At 48.5% G+C, this 18,577-nt stretch overlaps 9 protein-coding genes across 9 annotated transcripts; 6 read left to right on the forward strand and 3 right to left on the reverse strand.

Moving 5' to 3' along the window:
* The first annotated feature begins 2 nt into the window (after nt 1-2).
* Nucleotides 3-945, forward strand: POJ06DRAFT_251274 (uncharacterized protein). Its single transcript, XM_056187377.1, has 2 exons — nt 3-295; nt 358-945. Exons 1-2 carry the CDS (start codon nt 131-133, stop codon nt 658-660), a joined length of 468 nt encoding a protein of 155 aa, XP_056044807.1. The 5' UTR covers nt 3-130; the 3' UTR covers nt 661-945.
* Nucleotides 946-990: 45 nt separating this feature from the next.
* POJ06DRAFT_95518 (small GTPase superfamily) lies at nt 991-2,628 on the reverse strand. Its single transcript, XM_056191799.1, has 5 exons — nt 2,216-2,628; nt 1,930-2,103; nt 1,797-1,867; nt 1,426-1,732; nt 991-1,365 (listed from the first exon to the last, which is right to left on the reverse strand). The coding sequence occupies exons 1-5, from the start codon at nt 2,244-2,246 to the stop codon at nt 1,322-1,324; spliced, it is 627 nt and encodes a 208-aa protein (XP_056044808.1). The 5' UTR covers nt 2,247-2,628; the 3' UTR covers nt 991-1,321.
* Nucleotides 2,629-2,670: 42 nt separating this feature from the next.
* POJ06DRAFT_95294 (aspartyl-tRNA synthetase) lies at nt 2,671-5,146 on the forward strand. Its single transcript, XM_056191798.1, has 6 exons — nt 2,671-2,966; nt 3,025-3,154; nt 3,236-3,386; nt 3,434-4,334; nt 4,396-4,538; nt 4,591-5,146. The coding sequence occupies exons 1-6, from the start codon at nt 2,860-2,862 to the stop codon at nt 4,851-4,853; spliced, it is 1,695 nt and encodes a 564-aa protein (XP_056044809.1). The 5' UTR covers nt 2,671-2,859; the 3' UTR covers nt 4,854-5,146.
* Nucleotides 5,147-5,155: 9 nt separating this feature from the next.
* On the forward strand, nt 5,156-8,800 carry POJ06DRAFT_251290 (uncharacterized protein). The gene is made up of 5 exons (XM_056187378.1): nt 5,156-5,806; nt 5,882-6,046; nt 6,104-6,259; nt 6,309-6,420; nt 6,472-8,800. The coding sequence occupies exons 1-5, from the start codon at nt 5,353-5,355 to the stop codon at nt 8,672-8,674; spliced, it is 3,090 nt and encodes a 1,029-aa protein (XP_056044810.1). The 5' UTR covers nt 5,156-5,352; the 3' UTR covers nt 8,675-8,800.
* POJ06DRAFT_251294 (serine hydrolase FSH) lies at nt 8,801-10,011 on the reverse strand. The gene is made up of 3 exons (XM_056187379.1): nt 9,726-10,011; nt 9,402-9,656; nt 8,801-9,348 (listed from the first exon to the last, which is right to left on the reverse strand). The coding sequence occupies exons 1-3, from the start codon at nt 9,759-9,761 to the stop codon at nt 8,908-8,910; spliced, it is 732 nt and encodes a 243-aa protein (XP_056044811.1). The 5' UTR covers nt 9,762-10,011; the 3' UTR covers nt 8,801-8,907.
* Nucleotides 10,012-10,321: 310 nt separating this feature from the next.
* POJ06DRAFT_281152 (uncharacterized protein) lies at nt 10,322-11,681 on the reverse strand (the record flags this gene model as incomplete). The annotated part of the gene is made up of 3 exons (XM_056189928.1): nt 10,322-11,442; nt 11,506-11,578; nt 11,646-11,681. 3 exons carry the CDS (start codon nt 11,679-11,681, stop codon nt 10,322-10,324), a joined length of 1,230 nt encoding a protein of 409 aa, XP_056044812.1.
* Nucleotides 11,682-12,446: 765 nt separating this feature from the next.
* On the forward strand, nt 12,447-13,331 carry POJ06DRAFT_267518 (uncharacterized protein; the record flags this gene model as incomplete). The annotated part of the gene is made up of 2 exons (XM_056189249.1): nt 12,447-12,814; nt 12,872-13,331. 2 exons carry the CDS (start codon nt 12,447-12,449, stop codon nt 13,329-13,331), a joined length of 828 nt encoding a protein of 275 aa, XP_056044813.1.
* A 143-nt stretch (nt 13,332-13,474) lies between these two features.
* On the forward strand, nt 13,475-15,375 carry POJ06DRAFT_251302 (Bystin-domain-containing protein). The gene is made up of 4 exons (XM_056187380.1): nt 13,475-14,254; nt 14,307-14,489; nt 14,539-14,683; nt 14,737-15,375. The coding sequence occupies exons 1-4, from the start codon at nt 13,671-13,673 to the stop codon at nt 15,169-15,171; spliced, it is 1,347 nt and encodes a 448-aa protein (XP_056044814.1). The 5' UTR covers nt 13,475-13,670; the 3' UTR covers nt 15,172-15,375.
* Nucleotides 15,376-15,551: 176 nt separating this feature from the next.
* On the forward strand, nt 15,552-18,549 carry POJ06DRAFT_251308 (HSF-type DNA-binding-domain-containing protein). Its single transcript, XM_056187381.1, has 6 exons — nt 15,552-16,060; nt 16,171-16,269; nt 16,325-16,392; nt 16,441-16,898; nt 16,944-17,016; nt 17,081-18,549. The coding sequence occupies exons 1-6, from the start codon at nt 15,744-15,746 to the stop codon at nt 18,145-18,147; spliced, it is 2,082 nt and encodes a 693-aa protein (XP_056044815.1). The 5' UTR covers nt 15,552-15,743; the 3' UTR covers nt 18,148-18,549.
* Nucleotides 18,550-18,577: the final 28 nt, after the last annotated feature.

Consider the following 18,577-nt stretch of genomic DNA (forward strand, 5'->3'; position numbering starts at 1 on the left):
CTCTGAGGCCAAATCGTATAAACCGACCCGCACGTTTTAAAACGCCCAACATTTGAACGCATACCGACAAATTTCATCTTCACATCTATCAAGCATTTTCAATCCCCGCAAAGTACAGCACACATTAGCAATGCCTCGATCATCTTCGCGCCGTTCTGCTCCCGCGCCCCCCGCTAGACGACCAATGTCGACTTCAGCTGCTCCCCCTGCTCATCACCAGGCGCCTCCCCCACCTGCCCCAGCTCACCAGCAGCCAGTGATTGTCCAGGGCCAGCAGCCCTCGCTTTTCGGACAGGTAAGAACGTTATCTTTCAGCTGTGGTATTTTATAAATTCAACTGCTAATTGATCAATATAGATGGCTTCCACTGCTGCCGGTGTCGCCGTTGGATCCACCGTCGGCCACGCCCTCGGTGGCGCGCTCGGGGGCATCTTCGGCGGTGGCTCCTCTGCTCCTCCCGCTGAGCAGCCTCAGACTGCTGCCCCTCTTGCTCCTCAGCAGTCTTCGTACGCGTACAACAATAACCAGCAGGCTAGTGTTTGCGACGTGGACGCGCGGAATTTCACGAAGTGTCTCGATGACAACAACGGAAACATGCAGATTTGTGACTGGTACCTGCAGCAGCTCAAGGCGTGCCAGGAGATGAGCCGAAACTACTAGATTTAGTAGTTGATTGAACTTGGTGGATATTCGTGTATTAAAAACATGGGGTTTCTATTACATTGATAATGGGCCTTAGTACATAGTATCATTTTTCGAGGGTTTAGCAATGGAATTTATTATTAGAGAATTCACGATAGAGAAGATGACAGGACGAAAGTGCGTTGGCTCTGGATTCGTTCGATTCGGCTATAATTTATGATGGCCAACGGTCTGGGATGATAGACGTGAATTTGGTCAAGTTGAAGTTTTCTTGGGAATCTTAATACACGCCCTACTCATATGTTCTGTTCTCTCCGTAATTGACTTTCTAATTTCCTGCTATGGTCCTGGAAGGCTAACTAGTCATTTCGCGGTGGCCTGATAAACTGTAAGATCACTTTGTCCAGACAGTGAAGTACTTAACAGCCTTTGCAAGGAATCTCGTATCAACGTACATTATAATCGATTTAAAACTGTCACCCGTCCAATAACACCTCTTACTTCCTTTTATTCAAACACAACTTGAATTCAAGCGTTGAAACACTCTGTCGTGAAATCACATATTCAAAAACATGGACCAAAACTTAGCGGCGGCCAAGCTTTTGGGTCATTATTACATGACGCTTGAAAAGCAAGCGCCTATATGCCAAAATATATCTACCATATAGCCGTTACAGTCTCACATTATTGTACAGCCACTCTCAGGCGGATCATCTTTTGCGCCTATACCATTGGATTAGTTTTGATATCGTACCAACAAAATGCGCGACAGAGTAATATTACCCTTAGGTTTTGCGCTCAATGCACAGCGAGCTGCCTCTGTGAAGCACTCGTTAACTCCTCTATTCTTCTTCGCTGAACATTCTAAATATCGTAGAGCACCGATCTTCTGTGCAACTTGTAGGCCCTCATCATAGCTGATATACGACCTCCGTCCATCTCCGAACCCATTTCCATCCGCATCATCGCTGACTGTACTTCGTAGGTCGCATTTCAGAGCCACCAAGACTAGCTTGACTCCTTCGCAATGGTCGGCAATTTCTCCGACCCATCTTGTCTGTACGTTTTCTAGCGAGTCGCGGGAGTCGATCTAAACCGCATTAGCGTGCGCCCTACAAAACCAAGACTTAATGTCAAACACAGGAGAATCGTACACTAAAGCACAGCATGATTGTATGCGTATCGTTGTACGATAGAGATCGCAACCGGTCAAATTCCTCCTGACCTGTTTGTCGTCGCAAGTTTAGCGTTCGGTAGTCTAACAACTACTTTTGCATGCGAACATACCAGCTGTGTCCCACAGTGACAACTGGACCGCTGTGCCATCAACAAAAATATCGTGGACATAATTTTCAAAAACGGTTGGCTCGTAAACCTGTGGGAAGTACCCTCGAGTGAACACGTTCAATAAGGAGGTCTTGCCACAGGCGCCGTCGCCTAGAATGACAATCTTTCGCGATACTATGCGTGATATCAGTAACAAAACACGATTAACGCATATATTGATGACTTTGGTCTTCGACTTGTATCGACAAAGCGCATATATGGTCGGTCGCTGTGTAGGATCACGTACTTGGGCGTTTAGAGCTTCCGCAGAGAGGCATTGCACCGTAACTACCACAAATAGCAGGTCACGAAAATTACGATATAAACTAGCTAACCTGCTTCCTGACCAAGGTAACCGAGATCTCCACGGAGAACTAATTCGTAGTAACAATAATAGTTCGCGCGCGTTAGTGACCAAAGCACAGGCGGCGCACAACTGCACAGCGCGCAGTCCGGTGGTAGATTTAGCTGGCTGCTGCCCATCAGCCACAAACTGCTGGTTTAAACACTAATTTTCGCTCCAGATGTTGCACGTGATCATTGCAGCTTGCCACAAGGACCGGCCAACATCATAATGAGCGCAAACACGCCCATGTTTCCAGGTCCAAGACAAAATACAGAAATAAAAGCTTTGCCTAGAACTTAGACGTATTTATTTCCTAATAGATCTCATGTGTGGGCTGCACGAGAGACTACTAGTTTTGCTCTGCGTTGCGCGCGAAGGTGTCTTCGGGCCAGCACTCGGAAGTTCGAGAGGGTGAAAAGACTCACGTGTTGCAGTTGTGCTATTGAGGAATACGGGTAACCTTTCGACCCGGGGTCAAAAATTCTTGCCTTCTACATCATTCAATTGATCACATACTGGATGATTAAGATCTGAATACTAGAAGGATGGCCGAAGAAACCAAGACTGAAGAACCACAGCTTGCTACTCCGCCTGCAACTCCCGCGCCAGCTCCTGATGCAGCTGCGGCTAATTCCGAGGACATCGTTTTGGGGTAAGTGCTACTCCGTCGTAACCTTGCGCCGCTACGTGGGCTGATCAGTTTGCGGTAGTGAGGATGGTCAGCCTCTCTCCAAGAAGGCTCTGAAGAAGCTTGAGGCACAGCGTGAGAAGGAGCGCAAGAAGGCAGAGAAGGCTGCCAAACTTGCTGCTGAACAGGCCGCGAAGGAAGCAAATGAAGTTGTAAGTGCAAGTTGTGCTGTTATGTCGTGTGATGAAAGACATTCTGGAGATGATGATCTTTTAACTCGAATCACTCTGTAGGACTACTCCGTTGGCAAATATGGAAAGTTGCCGCTGATCCAGAGCAGTTCAAAAAGCGGGATTAAGAGAATCCAGATTCAGGATATTGACAAGACCTGGGAAGGCAAGGAGGTGGTTTTCCGTGCTAGGATTCACACCTCAAGATTACAGGGTGAGCACATAGGAAATAATTTTTGAAGCATCTCTAAGAACGTGTAGGAAACAAGATGTGCTTCTTTGCACTCCGTCAGCAGAATGCGCTTATCCAAGGACTTCTCGTTGCTAACAAGGATACTATCTCGAAGCAGTTCATTAAATGGGCCGGATCTATTTCTCTTGAGAGCATTGTTTTAGTCCACGGAAAAGTCGCGGCTGCTCCCGATTTGATTCGATCTGCGACTGTTCAGGATGCTGAAATTCAGATCACGCAGCTTTTTGCGATTGCCGAGACTCCAAACCAGCTGCCCATTCTCATTGAGGATGCTTCCAGAAGTGAGGCTGAAGCCGAAGCTGCCGGTCTACCAGTTGTCAATCTGGATACTCGATTAAACTCGAGAGTAATCGATCTCCGAACAGTGACTAACCAGGCCATCTTCAAGATCTCGTCTGGAGTTTGCACACTGTTCCGAGAATATCTGTTGAAGCAGAATTTCATTGAGGTTCATTCGCCTAAGATCCTTGCCGCTGCGTCTGAAGGTGGTGCAAACGTTTTCAAGGTCAAGTATTTCAATGGCGAAGCCTATTTGGCTCAATCTCCGCAATTTCACAAACAGATGCTCATCGCTAGCGACTTCGAGCGTGTTTTCGAAATTGCTCCCGTTTTTCGTGCTGAAGATAGTAACACGCACAGACACATGACTGAGTTCATTGGCCTTGATATCGAGATGGCATTCGAGGAACACTATGACGAAGTCATTGACATACTGGTCGGCCTTTTCTATTACATTTTCACTGGCTTGCGAGAGCGATATGGTCGTGAGATCGACTTGGTCCGACGACAGTATCCTGTCGAGGAATTTAAGTTCCCCAAGGATGGAAAGATGGTCCGCATTCCGTTCAAGGAAGGTATTGCCATGCTGAGAGAGGCAGGTCGCGACTTGCCCGAGCTCGAGGATTTAAAGTAAGTAGATCACTGTGTTGCCAGTTTTATATGGCTATCATTCTGTTAACAGTTGAAATAGCACCGAGAACGAGCGCTTCTTGGGTCGTCTTGTCCGCGAAAAGTACGACACGGATTTCTACATTCTCGACAAGTTCCCTCTCGCTGTCAGACCGTTTTATACTATGCCGGACCCAGAGGATCCGAACTACTCCAACTCATTCGGTACGCTCTTAAACTAGGCTGCTGCAGATGATCCGGTATTAACAAGGTGTAGATTTCTTCATGAGAGGTGAGGAGATTCTCTCTGGTGCTCAGCGAATCCATGATGCCGGGCTGCTGAAGAAGAGCATGAGGGATCATGGTGTAGATCCCGACGGCCCTGGCTTGAAGGACTACATTGATGGGTTTACGTACGGTGCTCCTCCCCACGCTGGCGGTGGAATCGGTTTAGAGCGTGTCGTTATGTTCTTCTTAGACTTGAAAAACATTAGACGTGCGAGTTTGTTCCCACGTGACCCTAGAAGATTGCGGCCATAGACTCGTGACGGTTTGACAAGAGGATGTTGGCATATACTTAAATGTAGAGTGAATTTTGTTGGCACATCGGTATTAATGCGTATATTCGTTGACGGGAGAAGTCTGAATAGAAGTATGATGTGGCAAACTTACCGTGTGGCGCGAAAACCTTAAGGCTCGTGCTGAACTTATCTTTTGCCCCTGTTGTCGAGGCTTGAACTCTATTTCGCGAAGCGCCGGTTCCTCACGCGCGCGCGTTGTGTTCGGATGTTTTGTGCTCGTGTATGTTTCGAATAGACTCTCCCCTACTACTACTCTCTGAAGCCCCAACTTGCATTCAGCCCTGCTTCTGCAGGCCCTTCTTATTGCCCTTCTTGTGCATTTGGCACTTTCAATTTCGATATTACCTTTGCGTTTTATTGCTTCACTGATTTTACAATCGGTGCAGCCTGCTATTCCACGTGTGTTTCCTTTTGTCGCGTATGAACGCGTGCTTACGGACTCAAATTTCAACGCGTCAATGGCTTTCTTACACCTCCGAAAGCGCGGCAATAATGGAAAAAACAGAACAGATGTGCCTCCGACAAATTCGTCTTCAACGAGTCTATCACTGACGGGAAGCAATGGCGACAAAAAGGACGCTGGAAAGTTGACGCCCAAGTTGTCGCACGACGGTCATGGGCTCTTGCACCATGAGCTGTCGACTGGCCCCAGTAGTAATGGACATACTGCGCCTCCAATTGCTGGAAGCAATCATGGATTTCAGCACGGAGAGCAGGGTCAGCCAGGGCGTTCCGCGCAGACAAAGTCACAACAGTATCCGTGGGCGCAGCGGCCACTGATCGGGCCTTTATATCCATTTCCAAGGTACGGCCACTCCACCAGCAACTCGACTTCGAAAACAGGAAATATATATCTCTTTGGCGGACTGAAGGGGTCTACCGCAAAGAACGATTTATGGGTTATTGAGGCTGGTAAATAGCGCGTCCTTCCATCTATATATTGGTTGAGTTGTGAGTATATGAGCTTTGACAATAACTGGAATTTAGACACGTACAATGTCCGTCAATTACAAGCAGTCTCTGATCTCGTCAGTGCAAGATATGGTCATGCATCAGAACTTGTTGGAAATGCCTTTATTGTTTTCGGAGGTGACACTCGTTGCCCCGGGCCTAAAGAGAAAATGGACGATAATTTATACTTCTTGAATACTTGTATGTTTGTCGACAAGGTAATCTCGCGTTTTGAGACTTTGGCTAATTTGTTTACAGCTACATATCTGTGGTCAAAAGCTATAGTTATTGGGCCGCGGCCACATGCCCGGTATGGTCATACAATGAATATTATTGGGTCCAAGCTTTACGTGTTTGGTGGCCAGTTCGACGACATTTTCTTCAACGATCTCTACTCTTTCGACTTAAACACAGGTGTGTACGCAGCTTTTCTGGTGCAGAGCAATCACCTAACTGATAGTAGTTCAAGGAGTCTCAGCAGAATCAAGGTGGGAACTCGTCGCGCCGGCGTCCGACGTAGCTCCGCCTACGCGAACCAATCATTCTACCGTGGTCTTTAATGGCAAGCTTTATATGTAGGTCCCGCCGGTTGACTGTCCCGAGTATGCGTTCTGATGGTGTAATAGATTCGGTGGCACAAATTCGACAGAATGGTACAACGACACGTGGTGTTTTGACCCAGTTACAGGAACGTGGAAGCAACTCAGCTGCGTGGGCTACTTTCCCAAGCCATGTGAAGGTCACAAAGCGGCTATCGTTGGAGATGTCATGTATATCTTTGGTGGTAGATCGCTCGAGGGCACCAATCAGCGCAATCTAGCGTCTCTCAAGCTTACCACCAATCGCTGGTATACATTCCAAAATATGGGACCTGCTCCTTCGCCGAGATCAGGCCATACAATGTCCGTGTTTGGATCGAAAATTTTCACCTTGGGGGGCCAACCTGCGCCTGGCATTCAGGAGGATTACTCATTGGCATATGTTCTCGACACTGCGAGAATACGATATCCAGCAGACGAGACGGCTGGAAAAGATGCTACGGAAACTGCAACCGACAGGCCAATTGCAACGCATTCTACTGCTGTGCCTCAGGATCATGGCAAGCGGGCGCCCAATGCTCCTCCTCATGACGAGAGAATAGCTATGTATACTGGGCCGCGAAAAGGGCCGGAACGTCCGTATGGCAATGATTCTCGACAGCATGGCTCACCCCAACAGAGACTAGCCGCAAGCTCACTTGAATTTCCTCGTCCTCCTATACGATCGCCTAAGAGCAATGATTCTCCGAGGCACCAAGAGCACTATCCCACGCGAATAGTACGGGATGATAATGACGTTCATATGCGTGGGCGTATGAATCCCCCAGGATATGCTGCCCGGTCACAGCAATCCTTGCCTGACCTCCGACACACTAGGCAGCGGCAACTTGCAACACGACAGCGCCCACTTTCACCTCTTCGCGACATTGATGGAAATGAGATTCCTACTAGAAGTCCTCAACCTGCGCCGGGCCTGCCGACGCCTAAGCCAGCCTCAACAAATGAATACTCCGAATCGAAATTTATGACCCCATCTCCCGTTCAAGGACAGAAAGAAGTGGGAGCTAGCCCCAGGCCAACCGAATCACCAATCCACAATCAGGCAGCGTTGTCGGAACCGCCCAAGCTAGACAATGACGTCTCAGAAATGGAACGGCTTCGTCGTGCCAACAAGTGGTTCGAGGCCGAACTACTCATGGCTCGCCAAGCCGGGTATAAGCTCTGTTCCCCGTCTCAGTTCGCTCACTTTGAACTCGAGCAGGCCACGCTGTCGAGAAATGATGCACGAGATACGATGTTTATTCAGGCTATGCTGTCGATGAAGGCCGAGATTGAGCAGGTTCGCAAGAACGTATATATTCAGACATCGGAAGCGTCGTTGAAGATCGCCGAAGTTGAGAAAGAGCGGGACGTTGCGTTGAAGGAGCTGGATAGTTTGAAGAAAGAAACTCCCGAGACGCACCAGCTGCATGAGCGAAGTTTGAGAGATGCAAGAGAATTGGAACGTACCACTGACGGTTCAGCTGAACCTATCGATTCCTCGCAGGAGCATCTGACAAGGACTCAGTTCGAAATCGAGGCCATAAAGGTCGAGGTATCACAATTGAAGGAACAAATTGCAGACGGAGAGGCTGCTAAAGCTGACCTGGTAGCCGCTCGCTTGGAGTTGCAGTCTACTCAGTCTGAACTGGAGTCTGCCCATGAACAGCTAGATACGGTGCAACAGAAATTGGCGGCCCTTGAAGCAGCAACTGCCGAATCTGACAGTCTAAGAGTGCAGCTAAATGGTGAGGCAAAGTCGGCCGAAGTTGCCCGTGGCCAGGTGGCAGAGCTTCAAAAGCAACTCGATACCATGGACAGCCAAAATACCGAATTGGTTGCGAGTTTAGCAGCAGCAGATACAGAGATCAACGGTCTCCGTCTGCAATTGGAAGATTATGAAAAACAGCAGGACGTATATGCGGAAGTTGAGGAGGTCAAGTTAGCAATTTCAGAAAGTGCGCGACGCATAGAGTCTTTGGAGAAACAGGCTGACAGTGCTCGCGCTGGAAAAGCGTCCGCCGAGCAGAAGCTGAAGGAGTCCAAGTCAGTGGTCGCAGACTTGCATATCAAGTTGGAATCGGCAGAGTCGCAGATTGAAGAACTCACTACTCAAAACGAGGAACTAAGTAAGGAAGTTGCCGCTTCTCAATCTGCGGTAATGGCGCGTTTTGATAAGTTTTTGGGTAAGCCTTCACTGAAAAACAAAACGTTAGAGAGCGAAATGGCGGCGATGGCTTATGAGATTTAGCATCGTTGTTTTATCGGATTTCTATTTGGGAACGTCGTCATATATTGGTAACGGTTTGAAGCGTGTTCGTCATGTCTTTGTCCCGCTTTACATATTGGCTGAATATGTATAATGTGTATTTTTAGTCTCAAATATATAGTTTTTTGTACAGCATTCTATATTCTATATTCTATGCGGTAGCAATCTCAGACCGTAACACATTTCTATATACAAATCTATTGGGTCATAACGGTCTACAAATTACCGCCCCCAATGTTATCAAAATCGCTCTCCCACTCGTCGTCATCGTTGGCTGCATCTGCTGGTGCTTTACTGGCTTCCACCGTGGTCAATATCCATCCCGTAACTGTATTCAGCGCCTCCCTGGAACTAGGAACGAAGTGGCCACCTGGATGCATGTATACAACGCGCTTGTCTTTCTCGCACGCATCGATTAACGTCTTGCTTCGCTGCTCAGACACTACTGTGTCAAGCGAACCTAAAACATGCAATGTCGGTGTGGATATCAATGGATTATAGATGTAGTTATGTTGAGGGAGCGGCGAACGAAATCCGGAATACATAACAGCAAATTTGAACGGCGGATGGTCGGGCGCGATCTTCGTGACCTGGGAACAGAGCATACCTGCGAGTGCCGCGCCTTGCGAAAACCCAACTGCACCATCAAACGGCCCCTACACCGATCAACGCCAGAGCCGAGAAACATTCTATAATCAGGCAAGCTTACCTCTTTCTTGATATACTCCGCCAAAAATGCCCACGTCTTGTCTAGGCCGACATACTCTTGCTTCTCCTCATCTTTCACCCACCATCCATAGCTATCATCATCAATACCTTGGCCCTCTAGTTCGGCACGTTCCTCCGGATCAGCACTATCCGGAAGTGCAAGTTTTATTGGAGCAGTCGGATAGCTAGCTGCAAACCCAAGTTTCAGTAACGCTTTCCTCAACGCGGCAGACTTCTTCGAAAATAGCGCTCCGGACTATGTCATACAACGCGGCTTTGGTCAGCAATCGGCTAACTGGCAACTCCATTGGATAAAGTGTCGTACCTGCGTGTAGCCATGTAAGAAGAGTATCTTGCCCATTTATGGAAATGTGTAGATGATTTACAGGATGGTAGTTGTTAGGTCCACAGGGCGTCCAATAGTTCGGAAAAAGCGATGGGTGCGGCTGTTGATAGTCTCGATGCCAACGTTGTTCCGATTACAGTAATCGATATTCCCGGACGGCCATCCATGTCTGGCACGAACGTATGCTTTCTATTAATTTATGAGTGGCGTATCTCAATGCTATCTGAGTAATGTTAACCGTTGATAGTATTTATAACTATATCCATCATGGGGTCGAGCCATATGAAAAGTAAACCAATTCTTATTGGTTAGTTGGCTGTTGTTAAGGTTTGTCTAGTACCTTATCCATCACAGCATTGAACCTTAAACCACAGGTCTTCTATTTTGTACTCCCTACAATAATATTATTGACGTCAAGCGTATCTGTTTAGATCTTTATCCTTTTGTCAAAACCGATTCAGTTCGATTCATCTACATCCATATATCTATATAAATCTCAAAAAAATATGCCTATATTTCCGGATTGCAGAAACTAAACGTCGGGATCCAGTCCCAGTCAAAATTCAGCCACAAATTTACAGAGGAAGCTCGAAAGAAACATTAACATCAATTTCTCGAGCGAGCGAGACGACTTTAGAGAGCTGGCACACCTTCTGGGCGGCCTCGTCGAGGTCGGTGAAGGAGAAGATTTTCAAGCCGGAGTTATTGATAAGACGCTGAGCTTCCTCGACGTTGGTACCTTGGAGACGAGCGACGATTGGCACGGTGATGTTCATTTCCTGGGTCGTGGCGATCAAACCTTTGGCAATGTTGTCGCAGCGGACAATGCCACCGAAAATATTGACGAAGATAGCGGTGACCTTGGGCTCACGGAGCAATATGCCGAACGCTTGGCGAATAGCTTCCGCAGTGGCACCGCCGCCACAGTCAAGGAAGTTGGCTGGCTCCCCGCCGTAGAGCTTGATGATGTCCATAGTGGCCATTGCCAGACCGGCTCCGTTCACGAGGCATCCAATGTTACCATCGAGCTTGATGAAATTGAGACCGTACTTGGCAGCCTCAATCTCGTCAGCATCCTCCTGGGTGGTATCCCTCCAACCCCATACCTCTGGCTGTCTGAACGACGCGTTGTCATCAAATCCAAGCTTGGCATCCATAGCCAGAACACGGCGGTCAACGGTTTCGGAAAGAGGGTTGATCTCAACTTGGGTGGCATCCTTCTCCTTGAAGACCTTGTAAAGCTTCTTAACAGTTTCGGCAGCCTCCTTGGTTGCAGCCGCGGAGAAACCGAGCGCCTCCGCGACCTTCATGGCAATCTCATCAGTGACGCCGGTGTGGATGTCGACTGGAGTCGAGAAGATGGCATCCGGCGTCTCCTTCGCGACAGTTTCGATATCCATACCACCCTGGCTGGATGCAACAATGACAGGCCCACGAGTGGTACGGTCAAGGAGAATGGCTAAGTACGCCTCGCGACGAACAAACTCTCGCTCGACAACATACACAGCAGTGCAGAGTTTGCCAGCAGCACCAGTCTGCTTAGTGATGAGTTTGTGACCGAGCATCTGCTCAGCATAGATCTTAGCCTCGACTGGTGAAGAGATCAATTTAACACCGCCCTTGAGACCGTTGTCGAAAGTACCCTTGCCTCGGCCACCAGCGAGAACCTGCGCCTTGATGACCATGTCTTCCTTTCCTACACAACCGTAAACATAAAGTCTACAACAACAAATGAACTTTGGAGAATGGACTAGCATACCTAGATCCTCGGCAACCTTCTCAGCTGCCTCGGGAGTTGTAGCAGCCTCGCCAGCAGGGACAGGAACGCCATACTAAATTCATTGAGTCAATAAACACACACGCACACAGAATTACACAATAACCTCATCAATTTCAAACATACTTCTTGGAGAATGGCCGCAGACCGGTATTCATGCAGCGACAGGAATCGCTTTTGCTAGTAATCAGTTAGTTTCACGATCATAAGATCTGCATCTGTTGTCGGCACTGGCAACAACGGACATCGCAACACGAAATTGCATGTTAACTATCAGATGTGACCACTAATTGTGGCATTTGACGACGACATTTGACGCTGTGATAGGTGGATGCAACATTCCGATAGTTGTGCGAGCACCCGACGCCAGTCACTACATTCATCCGACAAAAGCACACTACCAACTCGCGGTTGAAAGAGGGAGCCGATCATTCAGTGTCCACAAGACTTATCATCCAGCGCATTAATGTCAATCTGATGGGCAATTCGGCACATAGGAAAGCCGGTAAGCGCGCTATTGTTGCGCAGATGCCGACAAAACTTCATATAAAACGGTAAGTCAGATGAACACACCTGTGGAAGCGCGCCAGCGCGCGAGACGGTTCGGGACACAGTCGCGAGCCGGCCGGTAAGAGAAGCAGCACCTTTGAAAAGCATTGCTCTAGATTGAAAGGATAAACGCGGTTGGGTTGGGAAAGTGGGTGATGGGACGAGGGAAGGTGCGAGGGACGAAACTAACAGGGAGCGGCGATGCCTACTTGGCCTGGCGGTTAGGTTTATGTGTGGTTATGCCTAGTATGGCAGCGTGTAACTCGCTGGCGGTCGGCGCGTGAGTTCCCGACGCTTCCTTTTAGCCCTGAGCAAGAGAATCTCCGACAAGCCAACACTGGCTACTCTGTTTCTTCAACCTACGTGTTCATTGCATGGCCTCTGAGACCGCCCTGCTCGCCTCCCGATTCGCCGTCTCCATTGCACAGACCCGCGCTCTCGTCGCTTCCTGGCTCGGACCTGATTCCAGCGACAACGAGGGCTCGAGAAGCAATGGTACTAGCGGGACTTCTGGCCCTGATCGGGGTTCTCATGGCAACACACATCAAGCGGGCACGCAACAAGAACAAACAGACAAAAAGGACAGCACGAGAGAAATCAGTCGTGACAAGTTGAGACAAAACGGTGAACAAGCCTACCTATTAGGAAATGAAGATGTACCTTTGTCTACGGAAGCAGAAGAAACGTCAGCCAATGACGAGGACGTGGAATTCTCTAAGAAATATACTGTTATTGTCGGAAGGTTAGTGTTATGGACGCTGTTTGAATTAATGGGCTCTACTGACGCGCGTTTACTAAGAGGGGGAATAGGGGCGTCATTGCCGGCTAACACAACCGAGTCGTCTACTGGAACGCCTGTGAGTGCGTACAGGCAGCGCAAAACGATTGAATTCATGCAGAAGCAGATTCATAAGCGACGCGTGGAAGACGCACGTATAAAAGCCGATGGTAAATCACGAGATCAGGACGAAATAGAGGATGATGACGGGGAGGATGGCCGAACAACGGTTGCCTATCGCAGTATGACTAAACCTGGCTCAAAGCGGCCAGTAACTAAGGAATCGGGGCAAGAGGAGACACATTCTGTCGACGAGAACGGCACCGACGCCCCTTCCGGCGCATATAGGTCTGCAAAGAAAAGAAGAACACTTTCAGTTCTAGACGATTTAATTCAGAAGAAACAAGAGCAACAGCAAAGGCAAAAGAAAAAAAAGAAGAAAAAGAAAAAGAAATCGGGCGACTCGGAAGCAGGGGCATGATATCTATGCTTGATATCTATAGTTTAGTAGTTGTATATTATTGTCGTCGTGCCATTTTGTGCAACGATATTGGGCATAGAATGGAGTCAGAATCAATAGGATATGGATTTGCTATGATTGGACCCTGGAGGTATGCAGGGAATGGATATGATAAAGCGTAGCCTAACCCGTCGACCCCTGGTTCACAATTTGAGCATATTGTGAGTTGTGATCTCTAAATTTTTCCCTTCAGTCCCAACGACAAATTCCAACTTTACTCACTGCAGTACCACTGCGGATATATTACGACATCTTGGACTATCCAATATTCTGAGGGAATTTTTTCAGATAGCACCAAGAATGCCAAAACAAGCTGTTAAGTCAGCTGCGAAGCCGACATTAGCTCGCCACGAACCTTTACTCGTCGATTATGAGAGTGCGGCTCTAGGAGATGGCAAGTTGAAGATTGCTTCTCGCGGAAAGCGGAGGCGAGAGGACGACGATGGTCTCGAGGATGATGAGGACGAGAAGTTTGTTGACGCGGCGTTGTCGCGGAAAATTTTGCAGATTGCGAGGGATCAGCAGCAAGAGATCGACGAGGAGATAAGCGCTGATGGGAACGACAGGCTCAGGGATGACCACTATGATGACGAGGATGATGGATTTGAAGATTACGACGAGGGGGATGATGAGGAAGAATATGCCGAATTTGAAGAATTTCAGAGAGGCGAAATGCGCGGGCTTGAGCTGGACGACGAAGATAGTGCTTTGTTTGAAAAGTTTTTGCCAACGGCACTTGGTGGACCAGGGAACGGCAAACCAGTTACTCTGGCGGATAAGATTATGGAGCGTTTACAACAGCATGAAACGGAGATGAAGCGACAGGCGAAGGGAAAGCTGGAGGAGCCGGAGTTTCCACCAAAAGTGGTTGAAGTTTACGACAAGTGTGTTTGCTTGAGTGGATAGAAAGTTGCACGATACTGATTCATGTAACAGAGTTGGTCTGCTTCTCTCACGGTATCGATCGGGAAAACTACCCAAGGCATTCAAAATTATTCCAGCCCTGAAGAATTGGGAGGATGTTCTCTTCTTGACTCAGCCTGACTCGTGGTCGTCCAACGCATGCTACGAGGCAACCAAATTGTTTGTCAGTAGCTTGAAGTCAAAGCAATCGCAGAGGTATGAGGCGCATATATGGAATGTGGTCCAGATACTAAGTTCTCTTTAGATTTTTGTCGGATATTTTGTTAGACCGAGTACGTGACGATATTCGCGAGAACAAAAACCTCAACTATCACCTATACCGATCTTTGAAGAAATCACTTTACAAGCCTGCAGCCTTTTTCAAAGGATTTTTGTTTCCACTCTGTGAGGTAGGGATATATTGGATAGGTACAATGCCCGAGCACAACTGACATATTTGCAGTCTGGAACTTGCACATTGAGAGAAGCGATTATCGTAGGCTCAGTAATCTCGAAAGTGTCCATCCCAGCGTTGCATTCGTCTGCGGCTCTGCTCAGGCTAGCAGAAATGGAAACATACTCGGGCGCGAATTCTCTTTTTATGCGAGTCTTGATAGACAAGAAGTATGCTCTGCCGTACAAAGTCATCGACGGCGTTGTCTTTCACTTTCTCCGATTCCGTAGCTCTACCATCGAGACAGGCGAGAAAAGTCAGTCACTGCCGGTGCTATGGCATCAAGCGCTTTTGGCATTTGCGCAGAGATACAAGAACGATATCACGGAGGAACAGCGGGAGGCTCTCCTAGATCTGGTCAGGCTGCGGATGCATCCGAAGATCAGCCCTGAGATCCGACGAGAGCTTAGAGAAGGCGTTGTCCGAGATTCGATGATTGAGTAAATTTGATTGGCTAGGTACGAATGCATGGTTACTTGTTGGGCTAGTTTGATTTTTTAAAGTGCATAGTACTTTGTTTGGGTTGGTTCATGTAGTAAGCGGTTAAAAGTTTATAATTTCGATTTCTTAATAAGCGCGGACTTAGCTGTTCCAGGAAGATATCGATTTGCAGGGGGTGCAGTTGCAAAGTTGCGGGAGTGTGTGCAACTACCCGCGTGCCTAATTTTGGGCATTATAGTATGATTAGACGTGAACTCGCGACTCGGGAGATGAGCCATGCTAGAAGTAAACTCTCGCGTAAGCGAAACTGGGTACAAGATGCGCCACATCGCTAAATGTGGGTCGACACCGAGACAGCTGGACACCATCCAAGATTCGGAAGTCGTACGTCCAATATGCTCCACCAAGTGCGAAGAGTGCTTGCACACTAACTGAAACTCTGCTAGGTCCGCGCCTGGCGCTTGCACAACCACCGACCACCGTTTGCGAACTTGCCCGCCGCATCGCCGAGCGCTCCACTTCATCTCCTTCGCCAGTTCACTGCTCATGACCGCCCCTCCCCCTCCGTACTCGCCATGTCCATCAATGGTACCCATGCTACTGTTCCCCAGTCCTCACTCGCCCCTGACCGCCGCCCCAGCTCCGCCCCACGCACAATCTCAACCGACAGTACCGACCAACCCTCTCCGAGAACTGCCACCGTGGTGGCCACCTTCGACTCCGATCGCCCTGATTCCAATGGTCCTGCGCCTACCTCCACCGCCTTACCCCCCGTTGGCATGTCTTCCACTACAAACACGTCTGCTGCGGCGACGTCCGGACTGACCTCGGCATCCTCTGCGCCATCTCAGCCGAAAGTAAATCAGTCTGCGTTTATCCACAAGCTTTACAAGTGCGTGGCGGTTCCGTTCGGTATAGATGTCATATGGGTCCTCCTATCCAGCCCATCTGCACACTAGACCACCATCTAATTTCTTTGACACCACCGCTAACGTGATCTAGCATGCTGGAGGACACTTCAATACAGCATCTCATTTCGTGGACATCGACTAACGACAGCTTCGTGGTGTCACCGAATGAAGAGTTTTCAAAAGTTTTAAGGTCAGTCCGCTCTTGCCACAGCGCAAACGGGGCTATCAAGCTAATACCCATCTAGCCAGTACTTCAAACACACTAATGTCTCGTCTTTTGTGCGGCAGCTGAATATGTACGGTTTTCACAAAGGTGCGATACGAATTTCCAACGTCGTTTCCTCCGCTAACTTCGACGTAGTGAACGACGTGTTTCACGCAGGATCTACGACAGATTCTGGGCAATGGGAATTTAAACACGGAGAGGGCATTTTCAAGCGCGGCGATGTGGAATCATTACGGGGAATCAAGCGCCGGGCTTCCCGACCGTCTGTCGTCAACCGTGACTCGATCTCATCCTCCAAAAGCGGTTCGGTCTCTATGCCAGTAACACCAATCTCGCCGAATGGAACTGGACTATCAAATAATCCCTCTCCTGGATTTATCGGCGACAGCGCTGCAGGTCATGCTGCGGCACTGGCTGCGGCAAATGCCGCTGCTGCTGCAGCAGCGAGTCATAGGGGAAGTCTCGGAGGTGAATCTGCAGATGCTATGCGACTGGCGACTTTAGAAAATACAATGTGGCAATTACAAGATTCACAATTACGGTTGCAGGCTAGATCGGATATGGTGTTGGAGTCTGTCCGGACTTGTCAAGAAGTATGGTAGTAAAGTCTGATGATGAGTGTTCCTGACAATTATTAGTGGCTACGAAGCTTGATCTCTATCGTTTTACGTCTACCATTTGGAAATGATCTTGCATCAGTCGAAGCAGAACGTATGTTATTCATTTGTGGAATTTCTCTGGGCTGTGGCGATGACGATGCTAACCGTGGCGGAAGTCCGACGACTCCACGATGAGGTCAGCAGGCGCAGTCGACAACTAGTGGACGAGTCAATGACGCCCTATTCACAGCATCTGAAAGTCGATTCAACTGCGACCGGTGACATTTCGCCTCATCAGCGAGATGATCGCGCTAATGGTGGACGAAATTCTGTGTTTCGCCCGCAGTATCCTTCACCTCTGGAAGGAATGGCGCTTGGTTCGGGAGTCTTAAGTCAACAAAACGTCACATCTGCCGCTCAGTCTCATCACGTGCCTATTCTGTCTCAGTCGTACGGACCTACTATGCCGTTCAATCCTCCGTTGTTGCGAGCTCGGCCCGGATCATATCCTTCGGCCTCTCATGCTAATTCGCAGCAACCGTCACCAAGACGACATACGTCTGGCGACGGCCGACTGGATCCTAGTGGGAGGACTTGGAGCGATGTATCGTCGTCAACGGATAGTAGTGGCGACGCCAGCTCGATTCACAGTCAGAGAAGGTCTTTTCCCAGTGCGATCTATAACACCGAACACACTGTCTTTAGCGGCGAGCGATTGGCTATTCCTACTCAGTTATTGGGAGCCCACTCTCAAGTGTCGTCACCACTCTCACCGTCCCCTGCTTCGCTTTCGCCGTTGCATCAGCCTCTACAGGGAGTTACTAGTATGAGGAGAGAATCTATCAATCCTGCAGTACAGTTTTCGAGCGTGAACCAACATTACAGATTGCATCCGGGTTCACCAAAGATGTCACCAACGTCGGCGCCAAGTACAGGATCCGCAGCTGGCCCTCCTCCACCGCCATCCGGTTTATCACAACCGCTACAGCCAGCGCCACCCACACAGGTGCAGCCGCAAATATCTACGCCGCAACAGCAGCCAACACAACCGCAACAACCACCAACGTCAGCACCGCCCGTTACAGCGTCTGTCCCAGCTTCAAACAGTATTTCGGCCACGAGACAGTCAGTGGCAGTGGGGGTGTACTCTCTGTTAAATCCGCTGGACAAAGAGGACCGTGCAGATGAAAGCCCACCATTGTCGCCTTTGTCGACTGGTCGAAAACGACGGAAGGAAATGTAACTGTGTGCCGATAACTGCCGCGATGATTGTACATTAAACTAAGATCAACATGGATTGTACGACTAGTGGGTGTCTCAAAATTGGGTCTTAGAGTTTAATTCGTATTATTTTGATTATTAGTGACTCTGTACATAAGGGAATGTTACATAGAGTCATAATTCTAATCATATGTTTGAAAGTAGAATTACTTTAAGGCGTTTTGGACATTTGTAACTTTACTACTATATCTCTCATCCAATTTTTATGGTTATTTTGATTTACAGGTTTGTGATACAGTGAAAACGATAGAAGACCAGATTTTGTATTACTGATGTCCGCTTGGGACTAATGTGAATCAACGGCTGTCAGATTTACGAGATTGTGTCGTTCACTTGATATATATATATATATATAACGTAGGTCACAAGTGAGCGACTCACACAAGTGAACG

The sequence above is a fragment of the Lipomyces tetrasporus genome, assembly GCF_029532465.1.
Source record: "Lipomyces tetrasporus strain NRRL Y-64009 chromosome Unknown POJ06scaffold_4, whole genome shotgun sequence".
In the NCBI taxonomy this organism is placed as follows: Eukaryota; Fungi; Ascomycota; class Lipomycetes; order Lipomycetales; family Lipomycetaceae; genus Lipomyces; species Lipomyces tetrasporus.